We start from the raw sequence: 18,401 nt of genomic DNA on the forward strand, positions 1-18,401 counted from the left end.
CTCTCTTCATCAAAGTTCTAACTTTTGTTGCTTTCTAATATATATATAACTTTTTGCTAGCTCTTTCTTTTTCTAAAAGGTATATAAGGAGGAAAAAAATTCAATTAAGTTACTTCACCAGAAAACTATTTAATTGAACTTTTAAATTCTTAAATTGGATTAATTAATCTTTTTAATAGTCTTTGATCATTATAATGTTGACATGGCACCCTGCAAAATAATTTTTAAAAATATTTTTAAAAATAGAAAAATAATTCAAAAGAATATTTAAAATTTTTATTAGAATATTATCTTTTAATCTTAAACTTTTTTAAAATTAAAAAAATATTTAGGATTAATTTAAAATTAAGACAATAATTTAAATATATTAAGTGGAATTAATCCTTCATTCAAATAAGATTTTTTTTGTAATAGTAATTCAGGGAGTACGGAAAGTGATTAAAATGCAGGTGATTTAAATCGTAAATAATACGGAGAGTCACTGAAAATGATGGTTTCAATATCTTATTAGTTTAGATAGCTTTTGGGAGACATTTGTTTTAGTAGGTCTCATGGAACATTTTTTTTTTCTTCTTCTTCTTTGAGATGGAGAGATCCTTTTATAAAAAAGTGAACTTTAGCGTGAATCTTATTAGAATGATGTTTTATAGTGTGGTTTCAGAGACATAGTTATTTTATTAATAGTGTATTTGATTCGTCGAATCTTAGATTACAAGTAAAATATTATATTATTTTATTTGACTAAAACTTGTTTAGAGTTATTATTAAAATTCAAGTCTAACAATTTTTTTTTTACAATTATGATTCAAACTCAGGTTAGAAAAATGAATATCTAATCAATAGGCTACAACTTGAGATTGTCACGTCCAGCACTTAATTGATTTTTTAGAACATCATATAGCAAACATCTAGGTTTGACTAAATTTCAACTCAAATTGATCCCTTAGTATAACCGGCAAAGATGAATACTTTGGGTTCTAAATACTTAGGTTCGAAATCTGCTATGGGCACTTATATGTGTGAATCTTTTAGTGTTGTTATTCATAAATTTTAATTTGATTAGGCAATTTTACTCTAGATTATTATAATTTTTATTTTATTTTTTGTTGTAATTGTTCGATCAATCAGTTTTTTAATCTAGATTAGTTTAGTTCTTAATTTATTTTTATTGTAATTGTTTGATTATACATTTAATTTTAGAATAGTTTAATTTTATGTTTTGTAGTTGCTTGAATATATATTTTGTAATTGTAAATTTAAAAAAAATACATAATAAAATATTTCAATATTGTAAAAGAAAATTCAAATGCAACATCAAATTTCGAAAAAAAAAACGAAAATAAGTAAAATGAAATACCACATGAAAAAAAACATATATGGTATCTATAAATAGCCATGAATTTTTATTTGAGCTTACGACGAATGCATTGGGTAAATCACTTTAATAATGCATCACTACGACATTATATTCAATGAGAGCATTACCGGTAGTCATATTAAACGACCGTAACTTAGCCGACGCCACCCCACGAGCCATTCGAAAAACGCCTGAACCACCTACAATCGGCATCTCACGGTGGAGAACCGCCGGATTCCTCCCAAGTACAGTAAGAGTGCTGCCATTGAACTCGCCGGTGGTAAACACCAAGTTAAACGACATCAACAGGCTCAGTTCGTGTTGCCCAGAAAATGCGTACAGCCCTTGAGCTCGACCCAACTCTTTGGATGTCGGATTCATCCTTTCTGTTAATGGGCCATCCATGATGAAAACGAGACCAAATGAGGTTGGCGATTTGTCGGTGTCGGGTCCGTGAGCGACCCGGACGGCGGTTATGTTGTGTTTTCCAGCAAACCTGTCGTGGAAGAAGAAATGGAGCTTGGTAACCTTTTGTTTTACGTATGGAAGCTTGTCGAACCATTCATCTACTTCCTCGGCACCTTCTTTGACGCAATACGCCATTGGCATGGCTACCAAGAAAATCACTAGTAGTAGAATAGCCAGATTTTCCATTTCTTTTCTTTTCTTTCTCTCCTTTTCTTTTCTCCCCCAAACAAAATGAAAGTCTATGCACGCCTTAATATAAGATACCCCATGGCACATTTTGATTAAAAAAATAATATCTGTATTCTATATAATATATATATAAAAGGATTAGTTTAGAAAAAAATTTAAACACATAAAAATATTATTTATTTCTCATCATATTGTTAAATTCATTTTTGAAAATAAAATAAAAATTGTGATTATACATTTAAAAATATTATAATTAATTTATGATTATTAGTTAAAAATTTTATATTAATTTTAAATATATATCTTAAAATATTTTAATTATAATTTTAAAAAAATTATTATAATATTTGAATGGATTAAGTGTGTACCAAATTAATCCCATATATTTTCCCTTTCTTTATATGTATACCAAATTTCAAATAAAAAAATTGGTAGAGGGAAAATTTTCCATTTTTTGAATGGATCTTTGTTGTTTCTTATTTTTAAATTGATCCCAATTAAAGTGCAAATTACTAATAATGGTGTTGTACCAAATCAGTAACTTAACCGGCACTTGAGCATTTGTTATACCTCCTCCCCACTTTAAACCTCCCTTTTACTTGCAAGTTGACTGCTGTGTGATTGGCTTTACATCATAATCAATAAAAATAATATTCTTATATAATTTAATTAATATTATTTTGAATAATTAATTCAATTTAATTTTTTTTTAAATTCAAATTAGATACGACCGTGAATATTTTAGTAGTGTGGCTGGTGATGTTAGGTTAAAATTGTTGAGCCTATGTAGGTTTGTTGATCACTTGTTTTGAGTTTGAATTTTAAAAGTAAAATAACATTGAATTTAAATTTAAATTAAGTTTTGTTTTTGTTTATAGTGGTGATTCACATTTTAATGGTGCGGTAAATTATTAACGTATAGATTAATCATATCATAAATAATACGAAATTTTATCGGAAATGGTAATACAGAAGGTCATTGAAAATGATGGTGTCAAGTCTTATTTGGAAAATATTATTTTTTAATTGATTTTACTTTTTTCACATATATTTAATAATTTAAAGTAAAAATAAATTGATAGAATTTTTCTATAAAAAATGTGAAAAATGATAAGTAAATAATAATTATTTATTACTTAATTGAGGATCTTTTCAATTAATTAAATTTAATTTTAATATTTTAGTAATATATTATCATAATAAAAAAAATTTAGAATAAGGCGAAATGTTTAAAAATTAAAGATAAAATGTAGAATTTTTTATAATTTAAAATCTATATTTATAAAACAATCAAATTATATTCTATAATTAAATTTAAGTAATATATCAAATAAAATTTATAAAATAAATTTAATGTTCAAATTTTCAATACTTAATATTTCATACTGAAAATATGCTCTAGTAGCTCTACAATATACATTATGGTTTTTTTATTAAAAATGTTGTTTATTTCTGTTGTTAATTTATAATGCCTAACTCAATTATGATAATATAATATACTTGCATCATAATAATCGATATCATCACCACATACAATATAAAATATCAAAATTGAAATCATTATTAATAAGACTTACATCATAATAATCAGTACCATCATAACATACAATTCAACATCGTTAGTTCAAAATATATATATATATTTTATGTCAAAACGGTTCATATAAATTAATTTATTTGAAATTCATTAATATTTTTTTTAATAATAATATCAACAAGATATAAACTCGAGTCTGTAAATCATCATTGCACCTAATGATATATCATAGGAGAAAATTCTATGCTCGAACTTGCATAAACAAATAGACGCAACGAAATTTGGAAGATATCCTCCACGTACCTCCCATCAAATATAATAAATATCCAAAATCATGCAATTATAATAATCCAAATCCATAAATTGCTTTAAACTGAAATTTCAGCTCATTAATGATAGAAACTAATGAAAAAGCCCATCTTATTCCATGGTTAGTTCTTCAAGAACCACCAAAACCACTAACCATTTAAAACAAAACAAAGCAGCATAAAATGAAGCTTAAAACTTCAGACATGAACCACTGTGGCTGTCTTTTTAATTTTAGAGTTGTCCGCAAACGGCAATAACAACTGGCTTAGAAGTTCTTCCACCACTAGACCCAACTTTCTCAATGTCTCGAACCACATCCATGCCTTCAACAACTTGTCCAAACACCACGTGCTTCCCATCGAGCCACTCAGTCTTAGTCGTGCAAATGAAGAACTGCGACCCGTTGGTTCCCGGTCCGGCGTTCGCCATCGAGAGGATCCCCGGTCCGATGTGTTTCTTGATGAAGTTCTCGTCCTCGAACTTGGCTCCGTATATCGATTCACCTCCGGTGCCATTTCCGGCGGTGAAATCGCCTCCCTGGCACATGAAGTTAGGGATCACGCGGTGGAAGGTTGAGCCTTTGTAGTGGAGTGGTTTCCCGCTGCGTCCGACACCTTTCTCCCCGGTGCAAAGGGCACGGAAGTTCTCCGCCGTGCGTGGAGTGCAATCGGCGAAGAGCTCCATTACGATCCGGCCAGCCGGTTGGCCGCCAATCGTCATGTCGAAGAATACCTTCGGATTTCCCATTGCTGTAGATACGATTTTTCTCGGTGAAAAAATGAGGGGATAAAAGATTAGTCGAAATGGAAAATTAATTTTGATGGTTTGTTAGGATTTAAACGAAAAGGAGGGAGTTTAAATAGAAAGAGAGGGTTCTGGACCAATGATAGCTCGACACGTGTATATATAAAGTTTAAAGATTCAGTAATCTGGGCTAGTGATATCAAAATTTTGATTTAGTAAAACTCGCATATAATTCTGCTATTTTATTTTGAAAAAAGAAAAACAAATTTATTTTAATCTAATTATTTACTTGACACTAACTTATACACATTATTATCTAATAATTATATCCCAATCTGAAAATGACTATCGATAAAATTTTCCTTTTTAAAAATTTGAGATGTATTTGTTTGTTAATTTATTTAAATGTTTGACTTTTATTTTTTTATTTTTAGTTTTATGTGTATAAGTTAAAATCAAAACCTGTTTGACGGGAGATTATCTTGGTTGAAATTTTTGAAGTGTCGGCCTTGAAAATTAATGGACTTTCGAATAGTCAGTATTGTTTTGGGTAGGATGTTTTATTTACCCACTTTGTCAAAAGCTCGAATACTTAAATAGACACACGGGTGTAGCCGAAGGGACAAGCAAGGGCCTTAGCCCCTTAGCTGAATGGATTAATTTCTATTTTAATACCTTGTAAACGTATACATTTTAGTTTAATCATTTTTAGCCTGTTTTAAATAGAAAAATTGTAATTTTGACTCCTTTCAGAGTTAAAAAGTACCACCTAAATCATTTTAATATAAAATTTTAGCTTTAACTCCATCTCAAATGTTCTAGTGCCAATTTAGCATTGCTTTTTAAAAATACTTTTGAGATAAAAATATTGTTAAATAAGATGTTTTTGAGCTTTTCAAAAATACTTTTAGGATAAAAATAATTTGCAAAAATATTTTTTTAGCCAAAAACATAAATAGAAAATTTTAGCTTTTGATAAACAATACTAAACCAAGTCTATCACCTAATTCTTAGTTTTGCCCTTGAAAAGACAATGAATTTATAAAACAATAGCATTTCATTGGGGTGCTTCAAAAGATGAACCATATACTTAAATTTGGCAACTTTAACTCGGGATATGTGAGATCTAAATAATTCAAATATCACAAAAAAGCCAATAACACAAAATAACTCGAATAAATTCAACCTAATTAAAAAAGTGTGTTTAGAAACTGATACGGGGTTGCGCGCGGACCAAGATCGAGTTGCCAAGTCACGAGAAACTCCTACGAAAACCCTAAACAATTAGATCTGAAACGAAACAGAAAATTAAAAGATTAGATTTTTGAATTTTCAGATCTGAAATAAAATCCCCAAATCAGCAAAGAATCAAATTGAGAATAGAAATAAGTGTTAGGGTTCTTGAAACCCTCAAGGAGATTGTGATTCTGCCCAATTGAACACCAAGATAGTTTTCCCCAAATTTTGACAATCTAATTTCACCCAAAAAGAGTATGGAAAAACCCTAGAAATTGGGGATTTTTGGGCTGATTTCTTAAGATAGAAAAAGGCTGAAAACACAATAAGAACAGAAAATAGATTAGATAATGATTCAGCACAAGTAGAAATAAAGAAAGAATTGACAGTAAGAAATTAAAAGATAAGTCCTAAGAAGCCTGGAAATCTCGAAAGATCTCACAACTCCCTTCAAACGGCTCTAATCTCCCCTCCAAAGAATATCAATGGCAAGAAGAAGGTTGAAGATGGCTCCCACAATCAAAAAGATTGTTAAAACAACTTCTAAAGAAAACCCAAGAGAAAATCCTTGAAGAACTCAAAGAGAATTTTTACTCAAATCAAATCTGAAATTTTCAATGTAATTGTAATGTAATGTAGGGTGGCTGGCCAAGCCATATAAATAGGCCTTTCAAATGTTTTCCTAATTTAATTAGAACACTAAAACTAAAACTAAAAAAAAAAACTCCTAATTATTTTAATATGGAAATTCGGCCAAGGGTCTTTTATTTGGGACTCTTGGATAAACATTTAAACTAAGTAAAATAAATAAATAAATAAAAATAAAACTTTACAACTTGGGCCACTTTGACAATTTGGCCTGATTTTCAACTAAGTATGGGTGGATTTCTTGATTGGGCTTGGAATCTTCTTATTGGGCCTTGCCCTCAAGAATTTGGGCTTTTGTGACTCGTATCATTCCCCCCTTCCTCAAAAAGATTCGTCCTCGAATCTGAAAAATCAAATGAACTCGACTTTCCTCTATCGAACGGGACTAATGGCAACTGAGTCCACTGAAAAGAATAGCCATGAGATAGTAAATAGCAACGGAAACAAGCTTGTAGTCCAATCATAAGCATAACAGAACAGGTATAACGCATGTGAATGGACAGATTCAAATTACCATGCAAACAATCTAATTTACTCACCACTGCCTCGTCAAATATTTGAAACAAAGATGGACATGTTTTAAGGCATTCAGTCGTCTCACATTGTTCCCACAAACCATGAATAAATTGCGAGTAATAAATCAAATGGTAAACATAATCGTCACAAGTAGGTATTTGAAAAGATTTACATGGTTCACAGAGTTGCATAATCATACCATGCATTAATCGACGGTCTATAGATTCACTCACACATGCATTATCAAAAACAAGAATCTTTTTATCAACCATCAAAACATATAGATCATCAATAAATAAAATAGGACAGTCAAGCATGTTTCGATCTAAGTGTTCATCAACACGATCTTTATCACTATCCGAGGAGTACAAAAGTGTTTCAAAGGTTTCAAGCATCTTACCTCGATAAGCAAAAGAATAAGGGTCGATTTTACCTTTTTCATTTAAAACAAACCTTCGTTCATCGGGGCATAGTGTAGTCGAATCTCCGTTGTTGAGTTAACCTTTGTCAAATGGAACTCAAACTTCATGTACAACCACATAAACTGTTTAAGGCAAGAATATAAATTGAAAACAAATTTGGCAAATTTTGTTACCTTATTCTCCAAAACAGATTTGGACAAATTCAAGGATTTTACACAAGGTAAATCAAGAGAAAAACAAATCACGCTTCTTTTCGTAATGACTTTATCAACCACAATCGAAGAGTAACAATTAATCGGATCAAAATGATGGGATCTTTTAAGAACTAAGTCACCAAAAGTTTTATCAATAATTTTCAAATCTGCACTGGACTCGGTTTCTAAAATTTCCTTACCTCGCTTACCTTCGAGATCATGTAGTGTGATTTCATCTTTGCTTAAGTTGATCGTATGAAAGCGTCTTTCATTTGAGAGGTATTGAAGTTGAAAGTTATCTTTCGATCTTTCGGGAACCTGAAAAGTAGCAACACAAGAAAAATTCATATCTTGGTTAGTGGAAACATTCCTCACTAGCCTTTCCTCGTCTTTTTCTTTTGTTTCTTTTTCTAACTCATTTTCTCTTCTTTCTTCAACTTCTTTTTCAATTTTCTTTTCTGTTTCACATTCCTTTTCACTCTCAATCTCTTTTTGCTCTTTTTCATTCTCTTTTTCTTTTTCCTCACTTGTTTTAACAGAATTTCTCAGTTTGATTTGGTCCTCATGGACTTGTTCCGGAGTGAGCGACACTAAGGTAAGTTTCTTTCCTTGATGCTTGAAAGAATACCTATTGGTACGACCATCGTGAGTGACTTTTCGATCCAGTTGCCATGGTTCTCCTAGCAACAAATGGCAGGCTTGAATAGGCATTACGTCGCACACAACTTCGTCTTGATACTTACCGATAGAAAAGGCAATGCGCACTTGTTGAGTGACCCTAAATTGGCCTTCGTTGCTAAGCCCTTGTAGTTGATAAGGTTGTGGATGCTTGGTAGTGGTTAAGCAAAGCTTTTCCACCATCGTCGTGCTGGCTATGTTCGAGCAACTTTCACCATCAATAATAACTCTACAAAGCTTACCTTGTACATGGCAGCGAGTATGAAAGAGATGTTCTCGTTGCTGCTCGCTCCTTGGTTTTGCCAAAGATGATTGTCCACGATCATGAAAATCATCATCCATTCTAGTGACACGTCGAGGGCCGCGCCTTTGGGGTTGGTTATCCCTATCTTCCTTAATTGAATCTCGATATTGATGTTTTTGATTCACTCGTACCTCATTCAAAGTAGTATTCAATGCTTGAAGTGTAGCATTTATTTGTGTGATTGCAGCAGTATGTCCATCTAACTGTTGTTGGACTTTCATAAGTACATCATTATTATCACCTTTAGACATCTTCAAAACCTGTAAAAAATAAACACTCAACACTCAAAAATAAAAGTTAGCAAACCTCACCATTAATCACTCAAAAAGAAAATTCAAATTCTCAATGAGGTCGAATTCAATCTTGTGAGTTCTTTATCAGAGTTTATATCAACCAATTAGAGAGTGTGAACCAAACTACCAAAGAATCCTAATTTGCACTAGGATGCCAAAAACTGACGAGACACCAATTGATTCGTGTTGCACCGAGGAAGAAGTTGTGCACACGTTTAAATCCTACTAACACAAGAAACAAGAAGGTGTTAGATAACGTAAAGGAAGAATAAAGGTAAACAAATGAAAACCTACAGCTAAGAATCAATAAAAATTGCTGAAAACAGAAAACCCGAAAAACTGCGGAGTAACTTGACAACTTCGTTCGAGGTGTTCCCGATCTCCAAAAATCACGAAATTAAATCTGGAGTGTCCTTATATATTTAATTTTTTATCTGGAAAATTTGGGCACCAAATTCAACCCGCTGAATATTTTTTTAATTTTTTATTGGATTTCGTCTTTTTTCAATTTTTTGACTTTTTCGACTTATTTTTTTGCGGGAAATATTTTTGTATATTCAATAACAGTGCCAAAAATATGTATGTAAAATTTCAGATCAATCAGAAAACGTTTACCCACTCAAATGAATTTTTTTCGAAAATTTTTCTGGGTAAAACTGCTGTTTGTAATTTAAAAAATAGAGATCAGTTTAGAAATCAACCAAGAACACCCAAAACGCCCAAAATCTGATACCAAATGATACGGGGTTGCGCGCGGACCAAGATCGAGTTGCCAAGTCACGAGAAACTCCTACGAAAACCCTAAACAATTAGATCTGAAACGAAACAGAAAATTAAAAGATTAGATTTTTGAATTTTCAGATCTGAAATAAAATCCCCAAATCAGCAAAGAATCAAATTGAGAATAGAAATAAGTGTTAGGGTTCTTGAAACCCTCAAGGAGATTGTGATTCTGCCCAATTGAACACCAAGATAGTTTTCCCCAAATTTTGACAATCTAATTTCACCCAAAAAGAGTATGGAAAAACCCTAGAAATTGGGGATTTTTGGGCTGATTTCTTAAGATAGAAAAAGGCTGAAAACACAATAAGAACAGAAAATAGATTAGATAATGATTCAGCACAAGTAGAAATAAAGAAAGAATTGACAGTAAGAAATTAAAAGATAAGTCCTAAGAAGCCTGGAAATCTCGAAAGATCTCACAACTCCCTTCAAACGGCTCTAATCTCCCCTCCAAAGAATATCAATGGCAAGAAGAAGGTTGAAGATGGCTCCCACAATCAAAAAGATTGTTAAAACAACTTCTAAAGAAAACCCAAGAGAAAATCCTTGAAGAACTCAAAGAGAATTTTTACTCAAATCAAATCTGAAATTTTCAATGTAATTGTAATGTAATGTAGGGTGGCTGGCCAAGCCATATAAATAGGCCTTTCAAATGTTTTCCTAATTTAATTAGAACACTAAAACTAAAACTAAAAAAAAAAACTCCTAATTATTTTAATATGGAAATTCGGCCAAGGGTCTTTTATTTGGGACTCTTGGATAAACATTTAAACTAAGTAAAATAAATAAATAAATAAAAATAAAACTTTACAACTTGGGCCACTTTGACAATTTGGCCTGATTTTCAACTAAGTATGGGTGGATTTCTTGATTGGGCTTGGAATCTTCTTATTGGGCCTTGCCCTCAAGAATTTGGGCTTTTGTGACTCGTATCAGAAACAAATCAGGTGAAGTAATTAGTTAAAGTTACACATGGTTCTGCTTTGTTTCTTGCTAGGCATTTTCTCCTACCACGTACATATTCCCTTTGTGAAGATTCATTTCGTAAAGTTTACTAAAGCATTGAATTTGGACACTGTTTTGCTTGAGTTTCTTTTTTTCCTTTTGTTCTAATTATGGCAATGTCTGTTCATGCCTACCTAATCAATGTTTCAAAGACCATTTATACTGTTACCATTCTCCTCATCAATTCATTTAAGATTGGTATCCCAAATAACTTAAGACATCATGATGTTACTTAACAGGCAAAATAGAATACAGCTTCTACTCTCTTTGTTTCTGGATGGATATTTCCCATAATATTACGTGTTTGCTCTAGGAGGCAACCTGAACGACGCCGTTCTAAGTAAAATGCTTAAATAAAATGTCAGAAGTGGGATTTGAACCCACGCCCTCTCACGAGGACCAGAACTTGAGTCTGGCGCCTTAGACCACTCGGCCATCCTGACTATTTGTTTGTTTGATTCTAAAATAAATACTATATATCAATTTTTTAGCTTGTTTTCTCCACTCACACTTAGGGGTGTGCAAAATTCGGGTAAAACCGAAAAATTTTGGTTGGGGGTAAATTAAAATTTTTTTAAGTTTTCGGTTAACGGTTAATTCAGTTCGACACCGGTCGGTTAACCGAAAAAATTTGATTAACCGAAAAAAATTAATAAAAAATTTATAATATATAAATAGCCCACTATTCACTCAAACCCAATCCAAAATAAATCCAAATACCCAATCTGATATATATTAACCCAAGTACCCAACCCAACCCAATTACCCAACCCAATTATAAAAATTACAAATAATTTAATAAATAAAAATAAAAATCTAAAACTAAAAATAAAAATTAAAAACATATAACTTTATACAAAAAATTTGGTTAATTCAGGTAGTTCGGTTAATTCGGTTAATTTTATACTTATTTTAACCAAAAATTAAAAAATATATAATTTTCGGTTAATTCAGTTAACCGACCGATTCAACCGAAAAATTTTCAGTTCGGTTAATGGTTAAAAATTTTGAAAGGTCGGTTAATGTTATTTCGGGTCGGTTAACCGATTAAACATCCCTACTCGCACTTCGCTATCATTGAATGGAAGCCAAGTCATTCTATGAGCTAAACCATAGCCCACCAGCTCAAATGCATTCATTTTATTATCTAACTGGCTTGTTGTAAGTTTCTTAGATCCAACATAAATAATCATTTATATCTAATTTCAATAAAAACAAAGAGTAAACCCAACCCAAGTGTGAGTGACTAATAAAAAGGAGTACACCATACAGGTATTCAATTTTTATTAAGCTTTTTCATGTATTTTGAACATCTTTGTAAGCTTTTTCATGTATTTTGAACATCTTTGAATAATCATAGCCTTATATCGTGGTCCAAATGTGTCAGATAGAAGTATTGGGTATTGTTGAGGGGGATTAGCTCTGTTGGGAGAAATCTTTGAAGTGTCATCTACCGAGCAGTCAGTCGAACTCTCAAATAAAGGTATTATACTCCTTTGGTCTCTCTTTAGAGTAGAAAGACAACCCGAAGATAAAACCGAGCATAACCACCCAGACACACCACCTTTATTCGAATATCCATTTGACTGCTCAACAAATGACACTTCAAATACTTTTCCTGTCAGCGCCCTCAATAAGTATCAAATTTGAATGTTTTTTCCCTCCCAAAATAAAGCAAAAGAAACGAAAGAAAAATTATTCTCAATCCATACAGATAAACGTAAATGTCATAACATACAAGAAACTTAGGTACATTTAAAAAAAGAAGAAGAAGAAACTTTGGGCGATTGATGAATCTAATTATAAGTTTTTTTCTTTGTTGATGCAAGTCATGGACTTTTTTTGCTCTTATTCTTCAAAAAACATAAGTCGCCACACAAAGAATACCCGGCATCGCACTCTAAGCATACAGATCGATGCCCCAAAACTTGGCAGGTTGATTGGTCCGATATTTCCGGTCAATGGCTTTGATTTTGTCCATGTCTTCTTTGGCTAACTCGAAGTCAAAAACCTCAAAATTCTCTTTCAATCTCTCGAATTTTGATGTCTTTGGGATGACTACCGTGTTTCGTTGGATTCCCCACCGGAGAACGATCTGAGCCACGGTTTTCTTGTACTTCTCGGCTAGCGCCTGAAACCAAAGGACATACGTATATTAGAAATAAACTTAGATGACCAAAACATCAGGTGGACAATTTTGTACCTTAAGGACAGGATCATCCAAACATGACACTGTTCCAAACCATTCTGCATTAGCAGCAGCACCTCCTAATGGAGTGTGAGCGGTAACACAGATTCCGTGCTTCTGGCAAAATTTTACAAGACAATCACGTTGGAAGTAAGGATGTGTCTCTATCTGGTTTACAGCAGGCTTCACCTTGGAGTAAGCTAGGCAATCTCTTGTTAAAAAGATGTCGTAGTTGCTGTATATAGAATTTGTATCAGATGTAAGTCTAAGGTTAAAAAGATTTATGGATGCAAATCGATAGTCAAGACAGAATTTGAGACCTGATCCCGATGCTACGAACTAAACCCTTGGAAACCAAGTCTTCCATCGCGTGCCAGGTAGTCTCCAACGATATAGTGGTGTCTATGTCCAGGACTCCATCCTTGTCCAAAGGACTGCCCGTTTGACCGACTCCTGCAGGCATAAAAAAATACAGCCAAAATCGAAGAGTGAGTAGTTTCCCAGTTGTTTCTGATGAGAGCCCTTTTAACCATCCGAAATGAGTACGTTCAATCTTTTTTAAGTTTTCCATATATTTGAAGGGTAATCTTCCCATAACCGTATCCCATGCTTACTAAGAGAATTTAAACATGAAATTTACGAAGAAAAAATTACCTGAATTGAGTAAAATGTATGCTAAACAATTAAAGAGGATAGTTGGGAATTACCAGTGTGCTTTACAGCAACAGGAAAGTGAACTAGATACAAATCCAGATAATCCAACTGAAGCTTCTTAAGACTGTCTTTACAGGCCTCAAGAACATGCCCGTGATCAGAATTCCAAAGCTGCAATCGAACTGGATAAGATAAGAACTACAAGATAATGAAGTACGAAGAGAAAAAAAGAAGATTTAAAGTTTCCATTGATCTAGCCTTGGTTGTAATAAAGAGGTCCTCTCTCTTAACAAGCCCGGTTTTGAATGCTTCAGACAATGCCTCACCAACTTCTGCTTCATTCTTGTAGTCAGCTGTAAAACACAGTATAGATGTTAGAGAAACATTAACACGACATAATGTCATCAACAATACATGACATAAAATCAAATAATTCTTGTACTGAAATAAATACTAAATCTTAAAACATCCAACCATCTTTCGATTTCCCAATCTGTGAAACTAAAGAACTATGGAACTCAAACCCAAGATAACTGCAGACATGGAGGAGAAACATGAACACAACATGTATGCCACTAACAATACATGACAATACAATCAAAGAATGTCTGTACTGAAATAAAGACTAAATCTTCAGATAACCAACCGTCTTTCGATTATCCCAATTTGTGAAACTAAAGAAATATGGAACTCAAACCCAGATAACTGCAGACATGTCATAGAAACACGCCACCAACAACACAATCAAAGAATATCTGTACTGAAATGAAGACTGTATCTTCACATAACCAACCATCTTTCAGTTATCTCAATCTGTGAAACTAAAGAAATATGGAACCCAAACCCATATCATAGAAACACGAATACAACATATATGCCACCAACAATACAATCAAAGAATGTCTGTACTGAAATGAAGACTGCATCTTCACATAACCGCCCGTCTCTTGATTATCCCAATCAGTGAAACTAAAGAAATATGGAACTCTAACCCAGATAACTGCAGACAACTGAGACAGCCAAGGACACATTGGAGACACATGAACAATGCCACCAACAATACATGACAATAAAACCAAAGAATGCCCATACTGCAATAAAGACTAAATGTTCACACATCCATCTGACTTTCAATCAGTCAAACTAAAATACTACAGAACACAAACCCGAGACAACCAGCGACTTGTCAGAGGAACATGAACACAACATATATGCCACCAACAATACACGACAATAAAATCAAAGAAAACCTATACTACAATAAAGACTAAATTTCCATATATACAACGAACTTTCAATCAATCAAGCTAAAGTACTACGGAACACAAACCCGAGACAACCACCAACTTGTCGGAGGAACATAGACATGACATATATGCCATATATGCCACTAACAATACATAACAACACAATCAAAGAATGCCTGTGTAACAATAAAGACTAAATCTCCACATATCTAAACAACTTTCAATCAGTCAAACTAAAGTCCTACAAAACACAAACCCAAGACAACCACCGACTGTTTGGAGGAATATGAACATGACATATGTGCCACTAACAATACATGACAACACAATCAATGAATGCATATATTGTCCAACAACCGTCTCTTAGATTTCCAGATCTATGACTCTATAGTACTATAAGACTCAAACTCGAGGCTTAGCTTAGACGGTTCATGCAACCATACTTTAGCAGTCCCTTAACTCTATCCCCCAAATCATATAAACAAATAAACAGATTAGCATAATAAAATCATTTTATTGTCCATAAATCTTCTTAAAATGTTATCATTTCCATAATTATTGTGATTAATTTTTTTCCAAAACACTTGAACTGAGAAACTTCATCCAGTCACTAACATCCAAAGTTTAACCAAAATAAAAAAAAACCAAAAAAAAACCTCAGATATAATGAAACAGTATGAAAATTGCAATGATTTCATCACACTCTAATAAATGATTAAATAAAGAAATTAAAAAAAAAGCCCAAAGTACCAGCACAATCGAAATGACGATAACCAAGCTTGATGGAGTTGATGATGAGGTCTCTAACGTCTTTTCCATCCATACGCCAAACACCTAAACCAACGACTGGCATCTTAAATCCATTGTTCAGTGTGATCGCCATTTTCCCCCCTTTGGTCTCTGTAAATCAAATCTGCTATCCCTACGAAGGACTTGAAACAACGAAATTAAAATGTTTCCCGATTTTTTGTTGGGCCTGCTGCCACCTGTTTACTCTTGGCTGCTCTATTTTGCCTTTATCCTATCTTCATATCATAATCAATGATAAGAACCGTCTGATTTGGGACTCTTGATCGGCTCCTTGGCCCAGACCCACTTAAATTTTATTTAATTTATCATAAATAAATTAGGCTTTTTTAATAAAAATAATTAAATAAAAAAATGTATGTAAACAGATTAATTATAAAATGAGATATTTTCTATATGGCACCACCCTAATTTTTTTTTAGAAAAAATGATTTTTATTAATGTCGTCTGACATAGTGGTGGTATTTGATTGAAATGTAATAAATCAAAACATTTCATACCTGATATAAAATTTTCCAGATTGACTATTGTAAAAAAGAAACTTGGGGCATCCCAATGCCGCATGTTTTAAGGGATAATTGCTTAATAAACTTTTTTTTCATAACAACTAATTTAAAAGGAATAATTTTTGGTAAATATTTCCGCTTATCACACTTTAATTCACCGCTATCGCTATCAATAAGCACCGACAAAAAATTATTACTTTTAAATAGGGTGGTGCCACCAACCAATTAGGCTACATTGATATTCACTTTAGAAACCATTCTATTTCGTAATTAATTTGTTTCTCATATATTCTTATATTTAATTATGTTTTAGTAATACTTTTATTAAAAAAAACCAATAAATTACTAATAATAGAGAATAATATAAATTAGTCAAAGATGCTGAATTTAAAATGTCAAATTGTGCTATTTGGCCCTTTATTGTGCGTAAATTGTGAATTTAGTTCATATACTATGATTTGGTTATTTTTAAATTATTTATTTTTGAAATTTGAAATTCCAGTGTTAGCTTAAAACAGTAGCTGTTAATTTGGTTACATGTTAATTGCCAGCTTGCTATTTTTCCATAATTCTCGCAAAAAACATATGATATTAGTTAATGAATTTAAAAACTTTAAATTTCAAAAAATATAAAGATTAAAATCAATAAATTTGAAGAGTATGAATTAAATACATAATGTTGTGGTATCTATGAAATTTCAATAGTAATAGATACAAAAGCATTATCCTTTAAAACTAACATTTATGTACTTAGGCAATACAAGATTTTCCAATATCTCAACACATACCTCGACAAAAACCAATCTTTATTTAGACACATTGATGCTATCTATATATAAAAGGGTCCTAATACACTAGGGACATAGCTTAATCCTTGCTATGTGAAAGGCTCCAAAGGCACTTAATTGAATCTAGCTTGGCATATTCTTCAAATCAAATTATAGCTTTTTTTCAAGTTTAGCCCCTATTTCTTTAAGTATTATTGACTTATTTTGTACGTGTTAAGGGTTATGCTCTAGTACTTAAACCCCGGCTTTCAAAATTTTAAATTGAAAAATATACAATTTGTTTTCCATTAACTTGACATTCATAGCCCTATTTTCCCCGAATAATATATTGACCAATTTTTATATTCATCCAAAGTTTCGAGTCTTCTAAGGAAATGAACTATTAGGTATGTTGTCAAATTCATATGTCTTATTTGGAGACTTGACATGATGGCTTTACAATAACGCCTTCTTCCCAAACTTGAAAGGAAAAAAATATAATATTGCTTTGTGCTAGTAGCAAAAAGACTCCTCTAATCAAGCATGTGATTCTTCGAAGTTAAGCAAAAGAAACAATAAATTTGAAGTAGAAAATGATGATCAATGCAAAATTTACAAGAAATTCTAAAGAACAAGGAAATATAGCAACACACAATAATCCTATTAAAGCGCATCGAGAGCATCTCCCTAACATGCGCTTTTTCCCACTTTTAAAATATTACTTGGTTCTACTAAATATACAAGTTTATGCATAGTTCAAAACAATATTTAATCAAACTTATTTAACTCTACCATTTTAGATTAGGATTGGAATCTTAAAATTAAAAAGGTATAGGGACTAACATTGATTGATAAAGTATAAGGACTAAATTCACTACTTACTCAATATGTAGGGACTAATAACATAATTTGGCCTATCATAAAATATAAAAAATTAATTAAAAAAAGAAAAAAGTGTTCATCGCACTAGACACCACCAAACTATGACCCTTATATTAAATTAGTCTCTAAATTATTGATGTTGTATCAATCAGGTCTTTTATTATTAAAATTAATATTTTAACTATTAAATGACACACCAAATCTTATGTAGCTAAAATTAAAATGAGAGTTTTAAAGAAAAATAGAACGTTGTTGCTTAACTTAAAAAACCTTAAAATAAAGTAAAATTGAAAAAAAAGTTAACAATAAAGCTTTTGTAAAAAAAAAGCATTGAAAATCTTGAAATTAAGATTTAAAAAAAATAATTTTTACAATATTCATTTTAATTAAAATATAATTTTAAATTATGTCATATAAGTTCTAATATGTAATTTAAAAGTTAAATTAACGGTATTAATAATGGAAGAACCTAATTAATATAAGCTCAATAGTTTGGGATGTAATTAGAATGATTTAAAGTTTAGAGACTAATTTAGAATGGATTCATGATTTAGGGATGTTTGGTGCAATTAGCTCAAAGACAAAAAAAAATTAATTTTTAAAAAATAGCCAAAAAAAAAAATAGAAATAAAACATTGGAAATAGGCATATGCGAAATAAAAATCCA

General features: G+C 31.8%; 3 protein-coding genes and 1 non-coding gene across 4 annotated transcripts; all 4 read right to left on the reverse strand.

Annotated features, from left to right (window-relative positions):
* Positions 1-1,441: 1,441 nt before the first annotated feature.
* On the reverse strand, positions 1,442-1,960 carry LOC107936973 (dirigent protein 21). The gene has a single exon (XM_016869772.2). The coding sequence runs from the start codon at positions 1,958-1,960 to the stop codon at positions 1,442-1,444; it is 519 nt and encodes a 172-aa protein (XP_016725261.2).
* Positions 1,961-3,914: 1,954 nt separating this feature from the next.
* Positions 3,915-4,685, reverse strand: LOC107936958 (peptidyl-prolyl cis-trans isomerase 1). Its single transcript, XM_016869748.2, has one exon. The coding sequence runs from the start codon at positions 4,605-4,607 to the stop codon at positions 4,092-4,094; it is 516 nt and encodes a 171-aa protein (XP_016725237.2). The 5' UTR covers positions 4,608-4,685; the 3' UTR covers positions 3,915-4,091.
* Positions 4,686-11,042: 6,357 nt separating this feature from the next.
* On the reverse strand, positions 11,043-11,126 carry TRNAL-CAA (transfer RNA leucine (anticodon CAA)). The gene has a single exon. It is a non-coding gene; the product is annotated as a tRNA-Leu (tRNA).
* Positions 11,127-12,583: 1,457 nt separating this feature from the next.
* On the reverse strand, positions 12,584-15,655 carry LOC107936995 (NADP-dependent D-sorbitol-6-phosphate dehydrogenase-like). The gene is made up of 6 exons (NM_001327406.1): positions 15,523-15,655; positions 13,784-13,878; positions 13,579-13,696; positions 13,192-13,324; positions 12,887-13,106; positions 12,584-12,814 (listed from the first exon to the last, which is right to left on the reverse strand). Exons 1-6 carry the CDS (start codon positions 15,653-15,655, stop codon positions 12,584-12,586), a joined length of 930 nt encoding a protein of 309 aa, NP_001314335.1.
* Positions 15,656-18,401: the final 2,746 nt, after the last annotated feature.

Source organism: Gossypium hirsutum, chromosome A01 (genome assembly GCF_007990345.1).
Source record: "Gossypium hirsutum isolate 1008001.06 chromosome A01, Gossypium_hirsutum_v2.1, whole genome shotgun sequence".
In the NCBI taxonomy this organism is placed as follows: Eukaryota; Viridiplantae; Streptophyta; class Magnoliopsida; order Malvales; family Malvaceae; genus Gossypium; species Gossypium hirsutum.

What these genes read in the sequence shown, in the direction of transcription:
- LOC107936973 (XM_016869772.2), bottom strand. Translation starts at nt 1,960, where the DNA reads ATGGCGTATTGCGTCAAAGAAGGTGCCGAGGAAGTAGATGAATGGTTC.
- LOC107936958 (XM_016869748.2), bottom strand. Translation starts at nt 4,607, where the DNA reads ATGGGAAATCCGAAGGTATTCTTCGACATGACGATTGGCGGCCAACCG.
- LOC107936995 (NM_001327406.1), bottom strand. Translation starts at nt 15,655, where the DNA reads ATGGCGATCACACTGAACAATGGATTTAAGATGCCAGTCGTTGGTTTA. An exon ending in TCGTCATTTCGATTGTGCTG is followed by an intron (nt 13,879 to 15,522) that starts GTACTTTGGGCT and finishes TGTGTTTTACAG; the next exon opens with CTGACTACAAGAATGAAGCA. An exon ending in TGGATGATCCTGTCCTTAAG is followed by an intron (nt 12,815 to 12,886) that starts GTACAAAATTGT and finishes CTTTGGTTTCAG; the next exon opens with GCGCTAGCCGAGAAGTACAA.